This window comes from Schistocerca nitens, chromosome 10 (genome assembly GCF_023898315.1).
Source record: "Schistocerca nitens isolate TAMUIC-IGC-003100 chromosome 10, iqSchNite1.1, whole genome shotgun sequence".
NCBI lineage: Eukaryota > Metazoa > Arthropoda > Insecta > Orthoptera > Acrididae > Schistocerca > Schistocerca nitens.
This window is the reverse complement of record NC_064623.1, coordinates 153,643,870-153,661,506: the sequence shown is the minus strand read 5'-3', so window position 1 is coordinate 153,661,506 and position 17,637 is coordinate 153,643,870. Positions and strand designations below refer to the sequence as shown.

Sequence of the window (17,637 nt, the reverse complement as noted above, 5' to 3'; positions counted from 1 at the left end):
GCAGTTATCTATAATGAAGTACTGTCTGAAAGAAGTTGCATAATATTCAGTTAAATCTTGATAAGATTTCAAAGTGGTGCAGAGATTGGCAACTTGCTTTAAAGTTTCATAAATGTAAAATCGTTCACTTCACAAAATGGAAAAAGATAACATCCTATGACTACAATATCAATGAGTCACTGCTGGAATTGGCCAACTCATACAAATACTTGGATGTAACACTTCGTAGGGGTATGAAATGGAATGATTACCTAGGCTCAGTCTTGGGTAAAGCAGGTGGTAAACTTCGGTTTATTGGTAGAGTACTAGAGAAACTCAATAAGTCTACAAAGCAGAGTGGTTACAAATTGATCATGCAACCGGTGTTATAATTTACTCAAGTTTGTGGGACCTGTACCAGATAGGACCAATGGGATATTGAACGTACAGGGAAAGGCAGCATGCATGGTCACAAGTTTGTTCGACCTGTGGCAAAGTGTCACAGAGATACTTAAAGGAACTGAACTGGCAGACTCTTGAAGATAGAAGTAAACTATCCTGAGAACAAAGTTTCAAGAACTGGCTACAACTGACGACTCTAGGATTGTGTACAACCTCCTACGTATCGCTCACATAGGGATCATGAGGATAAGATTAGAATAATTACAACATGCACAGAGGCATTCTTCACGCATTTCATTAGCCAATAGAATAGAAAGAAGCCCTAATAACTGCTGTAATGGGACTTGCACTCTGAGATTTGCTTCACGGTGGTTTGCAGACTACCTGTTGATGTAGAAATTTGTTTGAACATAGAAGAATAGACCAGAAAATTTTAATGAGAGTGAAATTTTCAGTTGTGAAGGTTTACATTTTGCAAAAACCACGCAACACATATGCATGACTACATTGTATCTGCACTGTGGCAGTTTTTATCCAGTGTCATCAGTTCATTGGCCTTGATTTTCCCTTTCAGGTGATAACATTTCCTATTCTGCATTTATAGTACACAGTTAAGTTTACAAATATTTAGAGTGATTTATAGTTTCCAGCACGTGTTGGTTGCTAACTACGTTGTTTCTTTTTCTCCAGGTTTTACATCCACACACAAAGCATGTGCTACTTCCTGTATAATCAAGCATGGCATCAGGAAACAGAAAAAACCATAGCACGACTGACAACTACATCTTCAAAGGTGTGTCTTCTTTAAATTTGCACTCTACACACATGTAAATCTTTACTTTCAATTTGTTTACTTGCCATCAACTGTGGGGAGTAGGTTGCTCTGTGCTCCATTCAAAATTACTCGAGGATAGACGCTTTGGGATGAGCATGTGGCTTCACAGAGCGGAATTGCCGCACGGAACACACATCACTCAAACTCGCAAAATATTCCCTTCATAAAGATGAAACATGCAGAACTGCACTGTGTTTTCATATTAGTTTTATTTATGGCAACGAATTATTTAGACAATATAAGAAAAGTTCACAAAAATACAGAGCTTGACAATGTCACCAAATTTTTGACATTAAGAAGACTTTTTTGTTACTGGACTTAATGTGAATACATTATGGGAACAAAGTCTGAAGAACGTATTGTATTTTTATCTGCTCCAAACTGGAACTGTGAGACATCTGTAATACGGAATAATTTTGAGTTTGATGTGACACATAATGCTCTGCTTGCACGTCAAAAGCTAACAGGTTGCCAATTTACATTTCAATAGAAAAAACAGAGCAGGTGGTTTATACTTAAACTTCTGCTACATTTTCTAATCAAACTTTTTAATTGTGACACAACAGAAAAAAATTATTCCTTTAACTTGGGGGCAAATTTACTCTTTCGGAAATCACAAGTTGACAACATAGTGACCGTATGCTTTAGACTGTTGATTTTGCATCTGGGGAACCACAATTCGTGGAGAGAGATTAGTTCCTAATCTCCAACTTCTCACAAACATCGTTTACTTCAACTCTGAATCCAGTCAGTCATCTTCCCCATTTGTTTTGCTACAGTAGGCATCTTTTCAATAACAGAACAGTTGGAAACATTATTGAGAACAATAATTTGTTGGCATGTTGCCTGTAAACAATTTCTTTCTGCTGAAATCTTATGTCAGTCCCCAGGCCGAGTGAGTGACATTGAACATTCCCTCTGAATAATACATACACTACTTGTTCCTACTGGCATGTTTGGTATTGCATGTTAAACTGTAGGAATAAAGATAAAGTATTCAGACTATTATTATTAAGAAATGAAAAACAAAATCTCAGCCCACCATGAACAATCCCACAGGACAGGGATCTGCCTTAAAGCGAATTACGTCAAAAAAAGCGTAGAGTAAGCCACTAGTGTTGTTAGTGGTGGAAGTGATTGCGTAGCAGTAAGCAAGTGATGATCCACATTATTAAGATAAGTATCCTCTGTAAAAATGATTTGTACATACTTTGTGGATGAACCGTAGCATTATATCTCTGTTGGCTACGTGTAAAAATATGTTTGTAACTGTTTGGTTTCGTAAGTTTGATATTTTCATTGTGTATTGTGCACAGAAAATTGTGTGTGAATTTATGCACAAATGGGGGGCAGAAGAAAACTCTAAAAAAGTTCTTTCCAAATTTTGTTACTAGCACTATATAAAGATAAATCATTTATTAAAAATTGTGTGTGTTTTTATATGTTAAAGTAAAGACAACAGAACACTGCAGCACTTCTCAATTCACAAATGACATGAATAAATAGCTTAACACAGAAAAAATGGGATTAGTTCCCAAAATGTCGTACAAATATAAATAAAAAGAAAGTCATGACTGATAGCAGAATAGTTATTTCATAACAGACCCATTGCTTTTACAGCTGCAGGCCTTTTTAGTGCTTGATTTGTTTTGGATAACTTTGGAATTGTGCCCTGCTTCATGTGATTATACTCGAGTTGCATGTTTCCACATTTAGTGTTTGAGTTTATTGTTCAACCTAAAACTCTGTGTGACGTTGGCGTGAGAGATGTAAGTGAATCCATTGGAAGTGACAAGAGTTGAATGTACTTAGACACAGATGGAGTACCCAATTTATAATTGCTTGTTTGTCACCAATGTAATCATAGGAACTACCATATTCATATTTCCACACATTAATGCCCCCTTAAAATGTTGTAGAGCTAAGAGGTATAGACAGGGTGTATATGCCCCGGGAAAAACACAGGAATTTTTTCATCCGGGAGAAACCTGGCAATCATTCAGAATTTGGGGAATTTTTCATAGTTTTAATGTTCAGTTTTTTTTATTTTACTGGTAAGAACTGATACTCTTAACAAAGAACATTACTGTATCCCGCGACAGCCGAATAATACTGCAGCAATAAACCACAAATGAGAGAAAAATACCAAAATAAAACTGTAGTTGCAAAGGAAGCACCATTTACAATGAAACACCTTGCACGCACAAGTGTCTGCCAACAGCAAGATTTGTCTAAGGCTTTAGGGCGAAGACTGTGCAGTACTTCGTAACAACAAACTACTTCCGATGAGTGTGACATCACTTGTTTACATTAAGTTTGTTTGAGTAGTTGCCAGCGGACTCATGCACAGTTCAGTCGCATATGAGCAGTACCTTCTCCCATTGCTCTGGCTGCTTGAAGCCACGTGCTAGACAGAAATCTAAGTTGCCAGATTTACGCATGCGCAGAGAATTGGGAGTTGTACTGAGGAGGGGGTTTTGTGACCCATGTTTATGTTTAGGCCTAAATATATTATTAGTTTCAGTTTCCTGGTTTTATTTCATTTCCACATTTTTGGCAGTCAAGCAATAATTGCCTGCAAGAACAATGAACTTATTTTTATTAGTTTGCTAAAGAAGTTCAGTTTTTATTAATCTTTTCCGCTGAGGTAGTCAGGTTATTTGAAATGAAGCCTTTCATTCCGTAGCACAGGCCAGTTCCTGCTGTTCGCTGAATTTCAAGTGCACATTTTCATCTTCTGGCACGTATGGCATTTTGCCATGACAAAGAACCAGCACAGTACTGGTGCTCAAAGAAAATTTACATCCCAAAAACCACACTGTAAAGCTTAATATGAGGTTGGGGCCTAATTCATTGTGAATCTGGAGATAAGAATGTGCATTTCAAGCCGAATTATACAATTTAGTATGGTTTATGAACTTCCGATGCTCTTGGAGTAGCCTCTGATCTCCTGTTTCTTTTATGACATGATGTAAGATATCTTAATGCTTTATATGTACAAACAAACGGGCATCCTATGCTATTGTAGCTGCCGAAGCGCAGTAACGTTTGTTTTCCAGCACTCCCTGGCAACTGCTGACATGAACTTATTTCTAACATGTCTCAGGAAACTATTGCGAATAGTGGTTTAAAAAGCATTACTGTCAAAGTAAATTTCCTCTTACATTACACATGAGTGTGTGCAATTAATTTCTCAAATCACAGAGAGTTTGGCTCTTGTTTACAACTTAACATTTTGAGGACAAGCCACTTAGAAGAATTTTGATTCCAGAAGACCAGACATTTATTTCATTATTTTAAATTTTACTCGCACATTTGTGTGATGCATCTTGCAGTGTAACACGTGCAAAAAAAAAGACCAATATGCCAGCAAAAGCTTAGCTTATTAATCTTGGAGATCAATATTATAAGAGAAAGCTTAGCTTTTCTTGTAGCTACACTGTGTGTATTAATTTAAATCATTAACTTTTCCTATCTGTGTGTTCACGCTACTTAACAGTGATGTTGCTATTGGCTGACTGTATCAATGTCCTGTGCTCTGAATACCTGCTGTCATCAGTTGGCAAGATCGCATAACATGAGCTATGACTGGCTTACAAAAGGGCATCGTCATCTCAGTTTCAATGCTTTGGCTATTAATGTGCTGTGTATAGTGGATTTGAATTTACACTTTTGTAGTTACGAAAAAATGCGCCTTCGTAATACAAAAATATGCAGTGTATATCTTGTTGCACATCATCGAAAACCTTTCCCCCTCCCTGTCCCCTCCTGGATTTCATTTTCTAAAGTGGCAGCGGAAAGTTCTACGCCAGTTATGTATAAAATGTTAACCATTCAAAGGATTAACAAGTTTTACAGTTCCATGGTAAAGTATACTGTCATCTGGAAAATCCAGGAATTTTTTTTATTGTCCACGTATACACCCTGACAGAGAAAATACATACATGGAAGCATAGAAGATAGTACAAGTTCCAAATTTTTGGAATTAACACATTTGTTTATTTTCTTTCCAAATATGAAACTACTTCAATTTTAAGTGAATAAAGTTGGTTTGAAAGGAATGTTCATTGAGTTCATAGATCATATACATTCTTACAAAATTAAACTATCATGCTATGGCAATTCACAGGAGCCTTAATAATTGTTCATGTGGTGTCACCGCTAGACACCACACTTGCTAGGTGGTAACTTAAATCGGCCGCGGTCCTGTAGTACATGTCGGACCCGCGTGTCGCCACTGTGTAATCGCAAACCTAGCGCCACCACATGGCAGGTCACAAGACACGGAATAGACCTCGCCCCAGTTGTACGGACGACATTGCTTGCGACCAGAAGTACGACGCCTTCCTCTCATTTGCCGAGAGACAGATCGAATAGCCTTCAGCTTAGTCCCTAGCTACTACCTAGCAAGGCGCCATTTGTATCAGTGCTTATAGCTTACTACTATTCAAGAGATGTATTCCAACAAGAGAATAAAAGTTAAGTAACATCTACGTACTTTTCTTCTTATTCATTAATAAGTCTCATGTTCCAGAACTTCAAGCCCGTCTGCGTTAGTTTAGCGTGCACCTAGCTACCTCATTGTGTCTAGACTGTAAGAAGAAGACACAACAGTTCAAATAATAATATAGTCCTGCAACAGCTGCTTCAGACTGAGAATAATGATACTCGTTCGCCCATGAATTTAATGTGTAATTATGTGCACCCTCAGTGAACAAACCACAGTTTTTGCCTGCATAGATCATTCCATTTGTAATCAAACCCTCCCACACATCACCGTTAAATTCCTCTTAGTCTGTTGATTATTTTCAAAAGCTTCGAGAGGCATAAGATATGTTGTTGTTGTTGTTGTTGTTGTTGTTGTGGTCTTCAGTCCTGAGACTGGTTTGATGCAGCTCTCCATGCTACTCTATCCTGTGCAAGCTTCTTCATCTCCCAGTACCTACTGCAACCTTCATCCTTCTGAATCTGCTTAGTGTATTCATCTCTTGGTCTCCCTCTACGATTTTTACCCTCCACGCTGCCCTCCAATGCTAAATTTGTGATCCCTTGATGCCTCAGAACATGTCCTACCAACCGATCCCTTCTTCTACTCAAGTTGTGCCACAAACTTCTCTTCTCCCCAATCCTATTCAATACCTCCTCATTAGTTACGTGATCTACCCACCTTATCTTCAGCATTCTTCTGTAGCACCACATTTCGAAAGCTTCTATTCTCTTCTTGTCCAAACTAGTTATCGTCCATGTTTCACTTCCATACGTGGCTACACTCCATACAAATACTTTCAGAAACGACTTCCTGACACTTAAATCTATACTCGATGTTAACAAATTTCTCTTCTTCAGAAACGATTTCCTTGCCATTGCCAGTCTACATTTTATATCCTCTCTACTTCGACCATCATCAGTTATTTTACTCCCTAAATAGCAAAACTCCTTTACTACTTTAAGTGTCTCATTTCCTAATCTAATACCCTCAGCATCACCCGATTTAATTTGACTACATTCCATTATCCTCGTTTTGCTTTTGTTGATGTTCATCTTATATCCTCCTTTCAAGACACTGTCCATTCCGTTCAACTGCTCTTCCAAGTCCTTTGCTGTCTCTGACAGAATTAAAATGTCATCGGCGAACCTCAAAGTTTTTATTTCTTCTCCATGAATTTTAGTACCTACTCCGAATTTTTCTTTTCTTTCCTTTACTGCTTGCTCAATATACAGATTGAATAACATCGGGGAGAGGCTACAACCCTGTCTTACTCCCTTCCCAACCACTGCTTCCCTTTCATGTCCCTCGATTCTTATAACTGCCATCTGGTTTCTGTACAAATTGTAAATAGCCTTTCGCTCCTTGTATTTTACCCCTGCCACCTTCAGAATTTGAAAGAGGGTATTCCAGTTAATGTTGTCAAAAGCTTTCTCTAAGTCTACAAATGCTAGAAACATAGGTTTGCCTTTTCTTAATCTTTCTTCTAAGATAAGTCGTAAGGTTAGTATTGCCTCACGTGTTCCAACATTTCTACGGAATCCAAACTGATCTTCCCCGAGGTCCGCTTCTACCAGTTTTTCCATTCGTCTGTAAAGAATTCGTGTTAGTATTTTGCAGCTGTGACTTATTAAACTGATATTTCGGTAATTTTCACATCTGTCAACAGCTGCTTTCTTTGTGATTGGAATTATTACATTCTTCTTGAAGTCTGTGGGTATTTCACCTGTCTCATACATCTTGCTCACCAGATGGTAGAGTTTTGTCATCACTGGCTCTCCCAAGGCCATCAGTAGTTCTAATGGAATGTTGTCTACTCCCGGGGCCTTGTTTCGACTCAGGTCTTTCAGTGCTCTGTCAAACTCTTCACGCAGTATCTTATCTCCCATTTCATCTTCATCTACATCCTCTTCCATTTCCATAATATTGTCCTCAAGTACATCGCCCTTGTATAAACCCTCTATATACTCCTTCCACCTTTCTGCCTTCCCTTCTTTGCTTAGAACTGGGTTGCCATCTGAGCTCTTGATATTCATACAAGTGGTTCTCTTCTCTCCAAAGGTCTCTTTAATTTTCCTGTAGGCAGTATCTATCTTATCCCTAGTGAGACAAGCCTCTACATCCTTACATTTGTCCTCTAGCCATCCCTGCTTAGCCATTTTGCACTTCCTGTCGATCTCATTTTTGAGACGTTTGTATTCCTTTTTGCCTGCTTCATTTACTGCATTTTTATATTTTCTTCTTTCATGAATTAAATTCAATATTTCTTCTGTTACCCAAGGATTTCAATTAGCCCTCGTCTTTTTACCTATTTGATCCTCTGCTGCCTTCACTATTTCATCCCTCAAAGCTACCCATTCCTCTTCTACTGTATTTCTTTCCCCCATTCCTGTCAATTGTTCCCTTATGCTCTCCCTGAAACTCTCTACAACCTCTGGTTCTTTCAGTTTATCCAGGTCCCATCTCCTTAAATTCCCACCTTTTTGCAGTTTCTTCAGTTTCAATCTGCAGTTCATAACCAATAGATTGTGGTCAGAATCCACATCTGCCCCTGGAAAAGTCTTACAATTTAAAACCTGGTTCCTAAATCTCTGTCTTACCATTATATAATCTATCTGATACCTTTTAGTATCTCCAGGATTCTTCCAGGTATACAACCTTCGTTTATGATTCTTGAACCGTGTTAGCTATGATTAAGTTATGCTCTGTGCAAAATTCTACAAGGCGGCTTCCTCTTTCATTTCTTCCCCCCAATCCATATTCACCTACTATGTTTCCTTCTCTCCCTTTTCCTACTGACGAATTCCAGTCACCCATGACTATTAAATTTTCGTCTCCCTTCACTACCTGAATAATTTCTTTTATTTCGTCATACATTTCATCAATTTCTTCATCTGCAGAGCTAGTTGGCATATAAACTTGTACTACTGTAGTAGGCATGGGCTTTGTGTCTATCTTGGCCACAATAATGCGTTCACTATGCTGTTTGTAGTAGCTTACCCGCATTCCTATTTTCCTATTCATTATTAAACCTACTCCTGCATTACCCCTATTTAATTTTGTATTTATAAATCTGTAATCACCTGACCAAAAGTCTTGTTCCTCCTGCCACCGAACTTCACTAATTCCCACTATATCTAACTTTAACCTATCCATTTCCCTTTTTAAATTTTCTAACCTACCTGCCCGATTAAGGGATCTGACATTCCACGCTCCAATCTGTAGAATGCCAGTTTTCTTTCTCCTGATAACGACGTCCTCTTGAGTAGTCCCCGCCCGGAGATCCAAATGGGGGGACTATTTTACCTCCGGAATATTTTACCCAAGAGGACGCCATCATCATTTAATCATACAGTAAAGCTGCATGCCCTCGGGAAAAATTACGGCTGTAGTTTCCCCTTGCTTTCAGCCGTTCGCAGTACCAGCACAGCAAGGCCGTTTTGGTTAATGTTACAAGGCCAGATCAGTCAATCATCCAGACTGTTGCCCCTGCAACTACTGAAAAGGCTGCTGCCCCTCTTCAGGAACCACATGTTTGTCTGGCCTCTCAACAGATACCCCTCCGTTGTGGTTGCACCTACGGTACAGCCATCTGTATCGCTGAGGCACGCAAGCCTCCCCACCAACGGCAAGGTCCATGGTTCATGGGGGAAGATATACAAAAGAAAAACTTTTATTTGCTTTCATTTTCTCTTCTTGTTGTTGTTGGCTCCAAGTTTTGGGTCTAGTGTACAGTCTTGAGGATGTAATTTTTATAACATTGTGGTTTCTTGTTGACCTGAGTAACTGATGAAGAATGGCCTGTTGCTATGAATATCTTTTTAATTTATCGCGTTCTTTTATATCCCACTGACTTTACAATTCCACTTCAGATCATGAATTCACATTGTTGTTCACAAGATTAGAAATTTGTCTACTTCCATCAGAGGCATGCCCACAACTCCTTACATTCTGCGGTACTCACAATATTCCAAAGAGTTTACAAAGCAAAAGAGTTTGACCAAAGCAGAATCTTCGCTAAAACTTATCATTATTCTATAAATGTCCAAAAAAAATTTAATAATTTGCTTTAGGTTGTGTGATTAATGATAGGCATTTTAAGTGTACCAGAAATTTTGTAATTTCAAATATTTTTAAAAGAAGAGTAATTTTAATTGTACGTACAGAGTACTAATAATTTTCTTTTTACATATTTTATCCTGGAACATAACACATCAATACAAAATCATATGAAGTTCATTCAGTTAGACATCTGATATAATATTCACCTATACAAGAATCGATAGTGTACATGGTATCGGTTTTATATATATATATATATATATATATATATATATATATATATATATATATATATAATAGAGAGAAACATTCCATGTAGGAAAAATATATCTAAAAACAAAGATGATGTGACTTACCAAATGAAAGTGCTGGCAGGTCGACAGACACACAAACATACACACAGAATTCAAGCTTTCGCAACAAACTGTTGCCTCATCAGGAAAGAGGGAAGGAGAGGGAAAGACGAAAGGATGTGGGTTTTAAGGGAGAGGGTAAGGAGTCATTCCAATCCCGGGAGTGGAAAGACTTACCTTAGGGGGAAAAAAGGACGGGTATACACTCGCGCGCGCACACACACACACATATCCATCCACACATATACAGACACAAGCAGACATATTTAAAGACAAAGAGTTTGGGCAGAGATGTCAGTCGAGGCAGAAGTGCAGAGGCAAAGATGTTGAATGACAGGTGAGGTATGAGTGGCGCCAACTTGAAATTAGCGGAGATTGAGGCCTGGTGGACAATGGGAAGAGAGGATATATTGAAGAGCAAGTTCCCATCTCCGGAGTTCGGATAGGTTGGTGTTGGTGGGAAGTATCCAGATAACCCGGATGGTGTAACACTGTGCCAAGATGTGCTGGCCGTGCACCAAGGCATGTTTAGCCACAGGCTGATCCTCATTACCAACAAACACTGTCTGCCTGTGTCCATTCATGCGAATGGACAGTTTGTTGCTGGTCATTCCCACATAGAATGCGTCACAGTGTAGGCAGGTCAGTTGGTAGATTACGTGGGTGCTTTCACATGTGGCTCTGCCTTTGATCGTGTACACCTTCCGGGTTACAGGACTGGAGTAGGTGGTGGTGGGAGGGTGCATGGGACAGGTTTTACACCGGGGGGGGTTACAAGGGTAGGAGCCAGAGGGTAGGGAAGGTGGTTTGGGGATTTCATAGGGATGAACTAAGAGGTTACGAAGGTTAGGTGGACGGCGGAAAGACACTCTTGGTGGAGTGGGGAGGATTTCATGAAGGATGGATCTCATTTCAGGGCAGGATTTGAGGAAGTCTTATCAATGCTGGAGAGCCACATTCAGAATCTGATCCAGTCCCGGAAAGTATCCTGTCACAAGTGGGGCACTTTTGTGGTTCTTCTGTGGGAGGTTCTGGGTTTGAGAGGATGAGGAAGTGGCTCTGGTTATTTGCTTCTGTACCAGGTCGGGAGGGTAGTTGCGGGATGCGAAAGCTGTTTTCAGGTTGTTGGTGTAATGGTTCAGGGATTCCGGACTGGAGCAGATTCGTTTGCCACGAAGACCTAGGCTGTAGGGAAGGTACCGTTTGATGTGGAATGGGTGTCAGCTGTCGTAATGGAGGTATTGTTGCTTGTTGGTGGGTTTGATGTGGACAGACGTGTGAAGCTGGCCATTGGACAGGTGGAGGTCAACATCAAGGAAAGTGGCATGGGATTTGGAGTAGGATCAGGTGAATCTGATGGAACCAAAGGAGTTGAGGTTGGAGAGGAAATTGTGGAGTTCTTCTTCACTGTGAGTCCAGATCATGAAGATGTCATCAATAAACCTGTACCAAACTTTGGGTTGGCAGGCCTGGGTAACCAAGAAGGCTTCCTCTAAGGGACCCATGAATAGGTTGGCGTAGGAAGGGGCCATCCTGGTGCCCATGGCTGTTCCCTTTAATTGTTGGTATGTCTGGTCTTCAAAAGTAAGAAGTTGGGGGTCAGGATGAAGCTGGCTAAGGTAATGAGGAAAGAGGTTTTAGGTAGGGTGGCAGGTGATCGGCTTGAAAGGAAGTGCTCCATCGCAGCGAGGCCCTGGATGTGCGGGATATTTGTGTATAAGGAAGTGGCATCAATGGTTACAAGGATGGTTTCTGGGGGTAGCGGATTGGGTAAGGATTCCAGGCGTTCGAGAAAGTGGTTGGTGTCTTTGATGAAGGATGGGAGACTGCATGTAATGGGTTGAAGGTGTTGATCTACGTAGGCAGAGATACGTTCTGTGGGGGCTTGGTAACCAGCTACAATGGGGCGGCCAGGATGATTGGGTTTGTGAATTTTAGGAAGAAGGTAGGGGTGCGGGGTGTCGGTGGGGTCAGGAGGTTGATGGAGTCAGGTGGAAGGTTTTGTAGGGGGCCTAAGGTTCTGAGAATGACAAGAATGCTGGGCCACCAAACTTGATGACGAACTTGCAAAATTTAAAGGTTATGAATATGGGAACATGGAATGTATTAAGTCTCTATAGATCAGGATCACTGACAAATATCATACAGGAACTTGAAAGGTATAAAATGGATCTAGTTGCAGTACAAGAAACCAGATGGACGGGTAATGGAAGTATAAACAAAAATAAGTATACAATAATGTATGGGGGAAATGATACACAAATACATGCACTAGGGACAGGATTTATAATAAACAACAAATTGTTACCTTTTATTAGGAAATTTGAGGCAGTGAATGAAAGGATATCTCACATTACGATTCAATGCAAATATAAGACTTTAAATGTTATAAATTGCCATGCTCCAACAGAGGATAAAGAGGACAATATTAAAGAAGAATTTTACAACAAATTGGAACAGGTATATGATACATTCTCGAAAAATTCAATTAAAATAATTCTAGGAGATTTCAATGCCAAGTTAGGACATGAAACTCATTATAGACCTACAATTGGACCTCATAGTCTACATCAGCAGAGTAATGAAAACGGAACAAAACTTATTAGCTTTGCCACTTCCAAAAACATGTTGATCAAAAGTACATATTTTGCACATAAAGATATACATAAACAAACATGGGCTTCAAGAGATGGCATCACAAAAAATCAAATTGATCATGTATTAATCGAAAAACAACATCATAAATGCATACATGATATCAGAAGTCAAAGGGGAGCAGACTGTGATTCGGATCACTTTCTTGTAAAAGCCAAGTTCAAGATCTCACTCTCAAGACATAAATGGTCTAAATTAAATGGTGTTCCTAGGTTTAATACAATGAAACTGAAAAACCCAAACATTCTCAACCAGTACATTAGAGAATTAGAAACACACAAACCTGAAGTGGAAAGTAAAATTAACAATGATGATACTAATCACGCTTGGAACGCTCTGAAAGAAAATATCATACAAGCAACTACCTCAGTTTTGGGACATTTTACTACAACTAAGAACCCCTGGTTTGATGCCGAGTGCTCGAACGCTATCGAAGATAGAAAATTAGCAAGGGAAAAATTCCCACAAAAACCAATAACACAAAACAAACTTATTTTTGAAGAGAAACAGAAACTTGCCAGGAAACTCATTAGGAAAAAGAAAAGGGATTTTATGAATTACAAATTAAAAAGAGCTGAGAATGACCGTACCACAGACTCCAGAGGATTTTTCAATAGCATAAATATGTTTAAAAGTGGGAATATAAAAAATTATGGACAGTTCATAACAGACCCAGATGGCTCCTTGCTAACAGAAAGAAGTGACATTGCTAACAGATGGAAGGAATATTTTAATGAGTTACTAAATGCTCCAACTATAAACGTCTCTCAGGAAGATGACAATGAATATCTTACTGCTGACCCATCGGACGAAGAGCCCAGCTTAGCAGAAATTAAAGAAAGCATCAAGAAGCTGAAGAGACATAAAGCTCCTGGAAGTGATGGTATAGACACAGATATATGGAAGCTCAGTAAATTTCCTTTTGTAAACTGCTTACACAAAATCATCACCAACATCTGGAAGCAGGAACAGGTCCCACATGATTGGAAAGAAGTAGTTGTGTGCCCTATATACAAGAAGGGGGACCCAACAAATTGTTCAAACTACAGAGGAATTGCATTACTAAACACAACATATAAAATTCTGACAAATATACTGTTAGCAAGGATAAGCCCTTACGTTGAAGACTCCCTAGATGATGCCCAATGTGGGTTTAGACCTAACAGATCGACTATTGACAATATATATGTCCTAAGGATGTTGGGTAAAAAGAAATATGAATTCAATCAAAATGTACATATGCTTTTCATTGATTTTAAAAAAGCTTTTGACAGTATCAACAGGGAATATTTATGGAAGTGCATGAGGCAGATTGGCATCCCTAACAAATTGATAAATTTAATAAAATCTTGCACTTTAAACTCAAAATACAAAATAAAAGTAGCCAGCAAACTTTCTGAAGACTTTGAGGTTAAAACTGGAGTCAAACAAGGGGATTCACTCTCACCAGTTCTTTTTAACATAGTAATCAATAGAATAATTCAAAAAGTAAAGCTACTACAAATTGGAGCACAACTGGAAAGCAAAATTAATATTGTAGCATACGCTGATGACATTGCATTATTATCTGACAGTGAGAATGATTTGAAGCTTCTTACAGCACAATTAATTAAAGCCACAAATGGCACAGGCCTCCAGCTGAATACAGACAAAACAATGTACTTTATCTTATCCCGCTATCCATCAAATAATAATGTACTGCAAATTAATAACACAGCTTTCACAAAGACAAATGAATTTAATTACCTTGGTACAATAGTAACCTCTGACAACTCCATAAAAATTGAAATAGAATCACGAATTCAGAAGGCTAACAAATGCTACTATAGTCTCTTGACAGTTTTCAAAAGCAAGTTAATTTCTAGGAACACCAAACTACAAGTATACAAATCATTGATTATACCAGTACTCACCTATGGATCTGAAACCTGGACTCTCACAAAAAAAGAGGAAAACAGATTAAGAGTATTTGAACGAAAAATTTTGAGAAAAATATTTGGACCCATAAGAGATAGGATCAGTGATGAATGGAGATTGCTAAATAACAATGAAATTTACAAATTATATAAAGACTCCGATATAGTGGCCAAAATTAAAGCCAAAAGACTGAAATGGATAGGGCATGTCATCAGAGCACCACCAAACAGGACCATCAAGAAAGTGACTGAAGAGATTCCCACCGGAAGACGACCTCTTGGACGCCCACGCATGAGATACTTGGACAATATTCAAGACGATCTCAGAAAACTAGGACATGACAGACAGTGGCAAATTACTTGTAAAGACAGAGCAAAGTGGTTCAACATTGTCCATTCTGCAGCAAAAAGCCTTCATGGATTGTAATGCTTAATAATAATAATAATAATAATAATAATAAGGTTCTGAGGATTCCTTGAAGCTCCGCCTGGACATCAGGAATGGGATTACCTTGGCAAACTTTGTATGTGGTGTTGTCTGAAAGCTGACGCAGTCCCTCAGCCACATACTCCCGACGATCAAGTACCACGGTCGTGTAACCCTTGTCCACCGGAAGAATGACGATGGACCGGTCAGTCTTCAGATCACGGATAGCCTGGGCTTCAGCAGTGGTGATGTTGGGAGTAGGATTAAGGTTTTTTAAGAAGGATTGAGAGGCAAGGCTGGAAGTCAGAAATTCCTGGAAGGTTTGGAGAGGGTGATTTTGAGGAAGAGGAGGTGGGTCCCACTGTGACGGAGGACGGAACTGTTCCAGGTAGGGTTCAATTTGGATAGTGTCTTGGGGAGTTGGATCATTAGGGGTAGGATTAGGATCATTTTTCTTCGTGGCAAAGTGATACTTCCAGCAAAGAGTACGAGTGTAGGACAGTAAATCTTTGATGAGGGCTGTTTGGTTGAATCTGGGAGTGGGGCTGAAGGTGAGGCCTTTGGATAGGACAGAGGTTTCCGATTGGGAGAGAGGTTTCGAGGAAAGGTTAACTACTGAATTAGGGTGTTGTGGTTCCAGATTGTGTTGATTGAAATTTTGAGGTTTTGGAGGGAGTGGAGCTGGAAGTGGGAGGTTGAGTAGATGGGAGAGACTGGGTCTGTGTGCAATGAGAGGTGGTTGAGGTTTGCTGCAAAGGTTGTGAAGGGTGAGTGAGTTGCCTTTCTGGAGGTGGGAAACCAGGAGATTGGATAGTTTTTTGAGGTGAAGTATGGCATGCTGTTCTAATTTGCGGTTGGCCTGTAGGAGGATGCTCTGAATAGCCGGTGTGGATGTGGGAGAGGAAAGATTGAGGACTTTTATTAAGGATAGGAGTTGACGGGTGTGTTCATTGGCTGAGTTGATGTGTAGGTGAAGGATTAGGTGGGTGAGGGCAATGGATTGTTCAGTTTGGAACTGGTCCTACTCCAAATCCCATGCCACTTTCCTTGATGTTGACCTCCATCTGTCCAATGGCCAGCTTCACACATCCGTCCACATCAAACCCACCAACAAGCAACAGTACCTCCATTATGACAGCTGCCACCCATTCCACATCAAACGGTCCCTTCCTTACAGCCTAGGTCTTCGTGGCAAACGAATCTGCTCCAGTCCGGAATCCCTGAAGCATTACACCAACAACCTGACAACAGCTTTCGCATCCCGCAACTACCCTCCCAACCTGGTACAGAAGCAAATAACCAGAGCCACTTCCTCATCCTCTCAAACCCAGAACCTCCCACAGAAGAACCACAAAAGTGCCCCACTTGTGACAGGATACTTTCCGGGACTGGATCAGATTCTGAATGTGGCTCTCCAGCAGGGATACGACTTCCTCAAATCCTGCCCTGAAATGAGATCCATCCTTCATGAAATCCTCCCCACTCCACCAAGAGTGTCTTTCCGCCGTCCACCTAACCTTCATAACCTCTTACTTCATCCCTATGAAATCCCCAAACCACCTTCCCTACCCTCTGGCTCCTACCCTTGGAACCGCCCCCGGTGTAAAACATGTCCCATGCACCCTCCCACCACCACCTACTCCAGTCCTGTAACCCGGAAGGTGTACACGATCAAAGGCAGAGCCACGTGTGAAAGCACCCACGTGATCTACCAACTGACCTGCCTACACTGTGACGCATTCTATGTGGGAATGACCAGCAACAAACTGTCAATTCGCATGAATGGACACAGGCAGACAGTGTTTGTTGGTAATGAGGATCACCCTGTGGCTAAACACGCCTTGGTGCGCGGCCAGCACATCTTGGCGCAGTGTTACACCGTCCGGGTTATCTGGATACTTCCCACTAACACCAACCTATCCGAACTCCGGAGATGGGAACTTGCTCTTCAATATATCCTCTCTTCCCATTATCCACCAGGCCTCAATCTCCGCTAATTTCAAGTTGGCGCCACTCATACCTCACCTGTCATTCAACATCTTTGCCTCTGCACTTCTGCCTCGACTGACATCTCTGCCCAAACTCTTTGTCTTTAAATAAGTCTGCTTGTGTCTGTATATGTGTGTGTGTGCGAGTGTATACCCGTCCTTTTTTCCCCCTAAGGTAAGTCTCTCCGCTCCCGGGATTGGAATGACTCCTTACCCTCTCCCTTAAAACCCACATCCTTTCGTCTTTCCCTCTCCTTCCCTCTTTCCTAATGAGGCAACAGTTTGTTGCGAAAGCTTGAATTCTGTGTGTATGTTTGTGTTTGTTTGTGTCTGTCGACCTGCCAGCACTTTCATTTGGTAAGTCACATCATCTTTGTATATATATATATATATATATATATATATATATATATATATATATAACAGAGGGAAACATTCCACGTGGAAAAAATATATCTAAAAAGAAAGATGATGAGACTTACCAAACAAAAGCGCTGGCAGGTCGATAGACACACAAACAAACACAAATATACA

General features: G+C 40.1%; 1 protein-coding gene across 1 annotated transcript in view; it reads left to right on the top strand.

The window, feature by feature from the left end:
• LOC126210325 (uncharacterized) overlaps nt 1-17,637 on the top strand; it is a 134,546-nt gene that overhangs the window by 63,214 nt on the left and 53,695 nt on the right. The window contains exon 4 of the mRNA XM_049939527.1: nt 1,072-1,174. Within this exon, the coding sequence (XP_049795484.1) occupies nt 1,072-1,174 (103 nt within the window). The remainder of the gene's footprint in view (nt 1-1,071; nt 1,175-17,637) is intronic.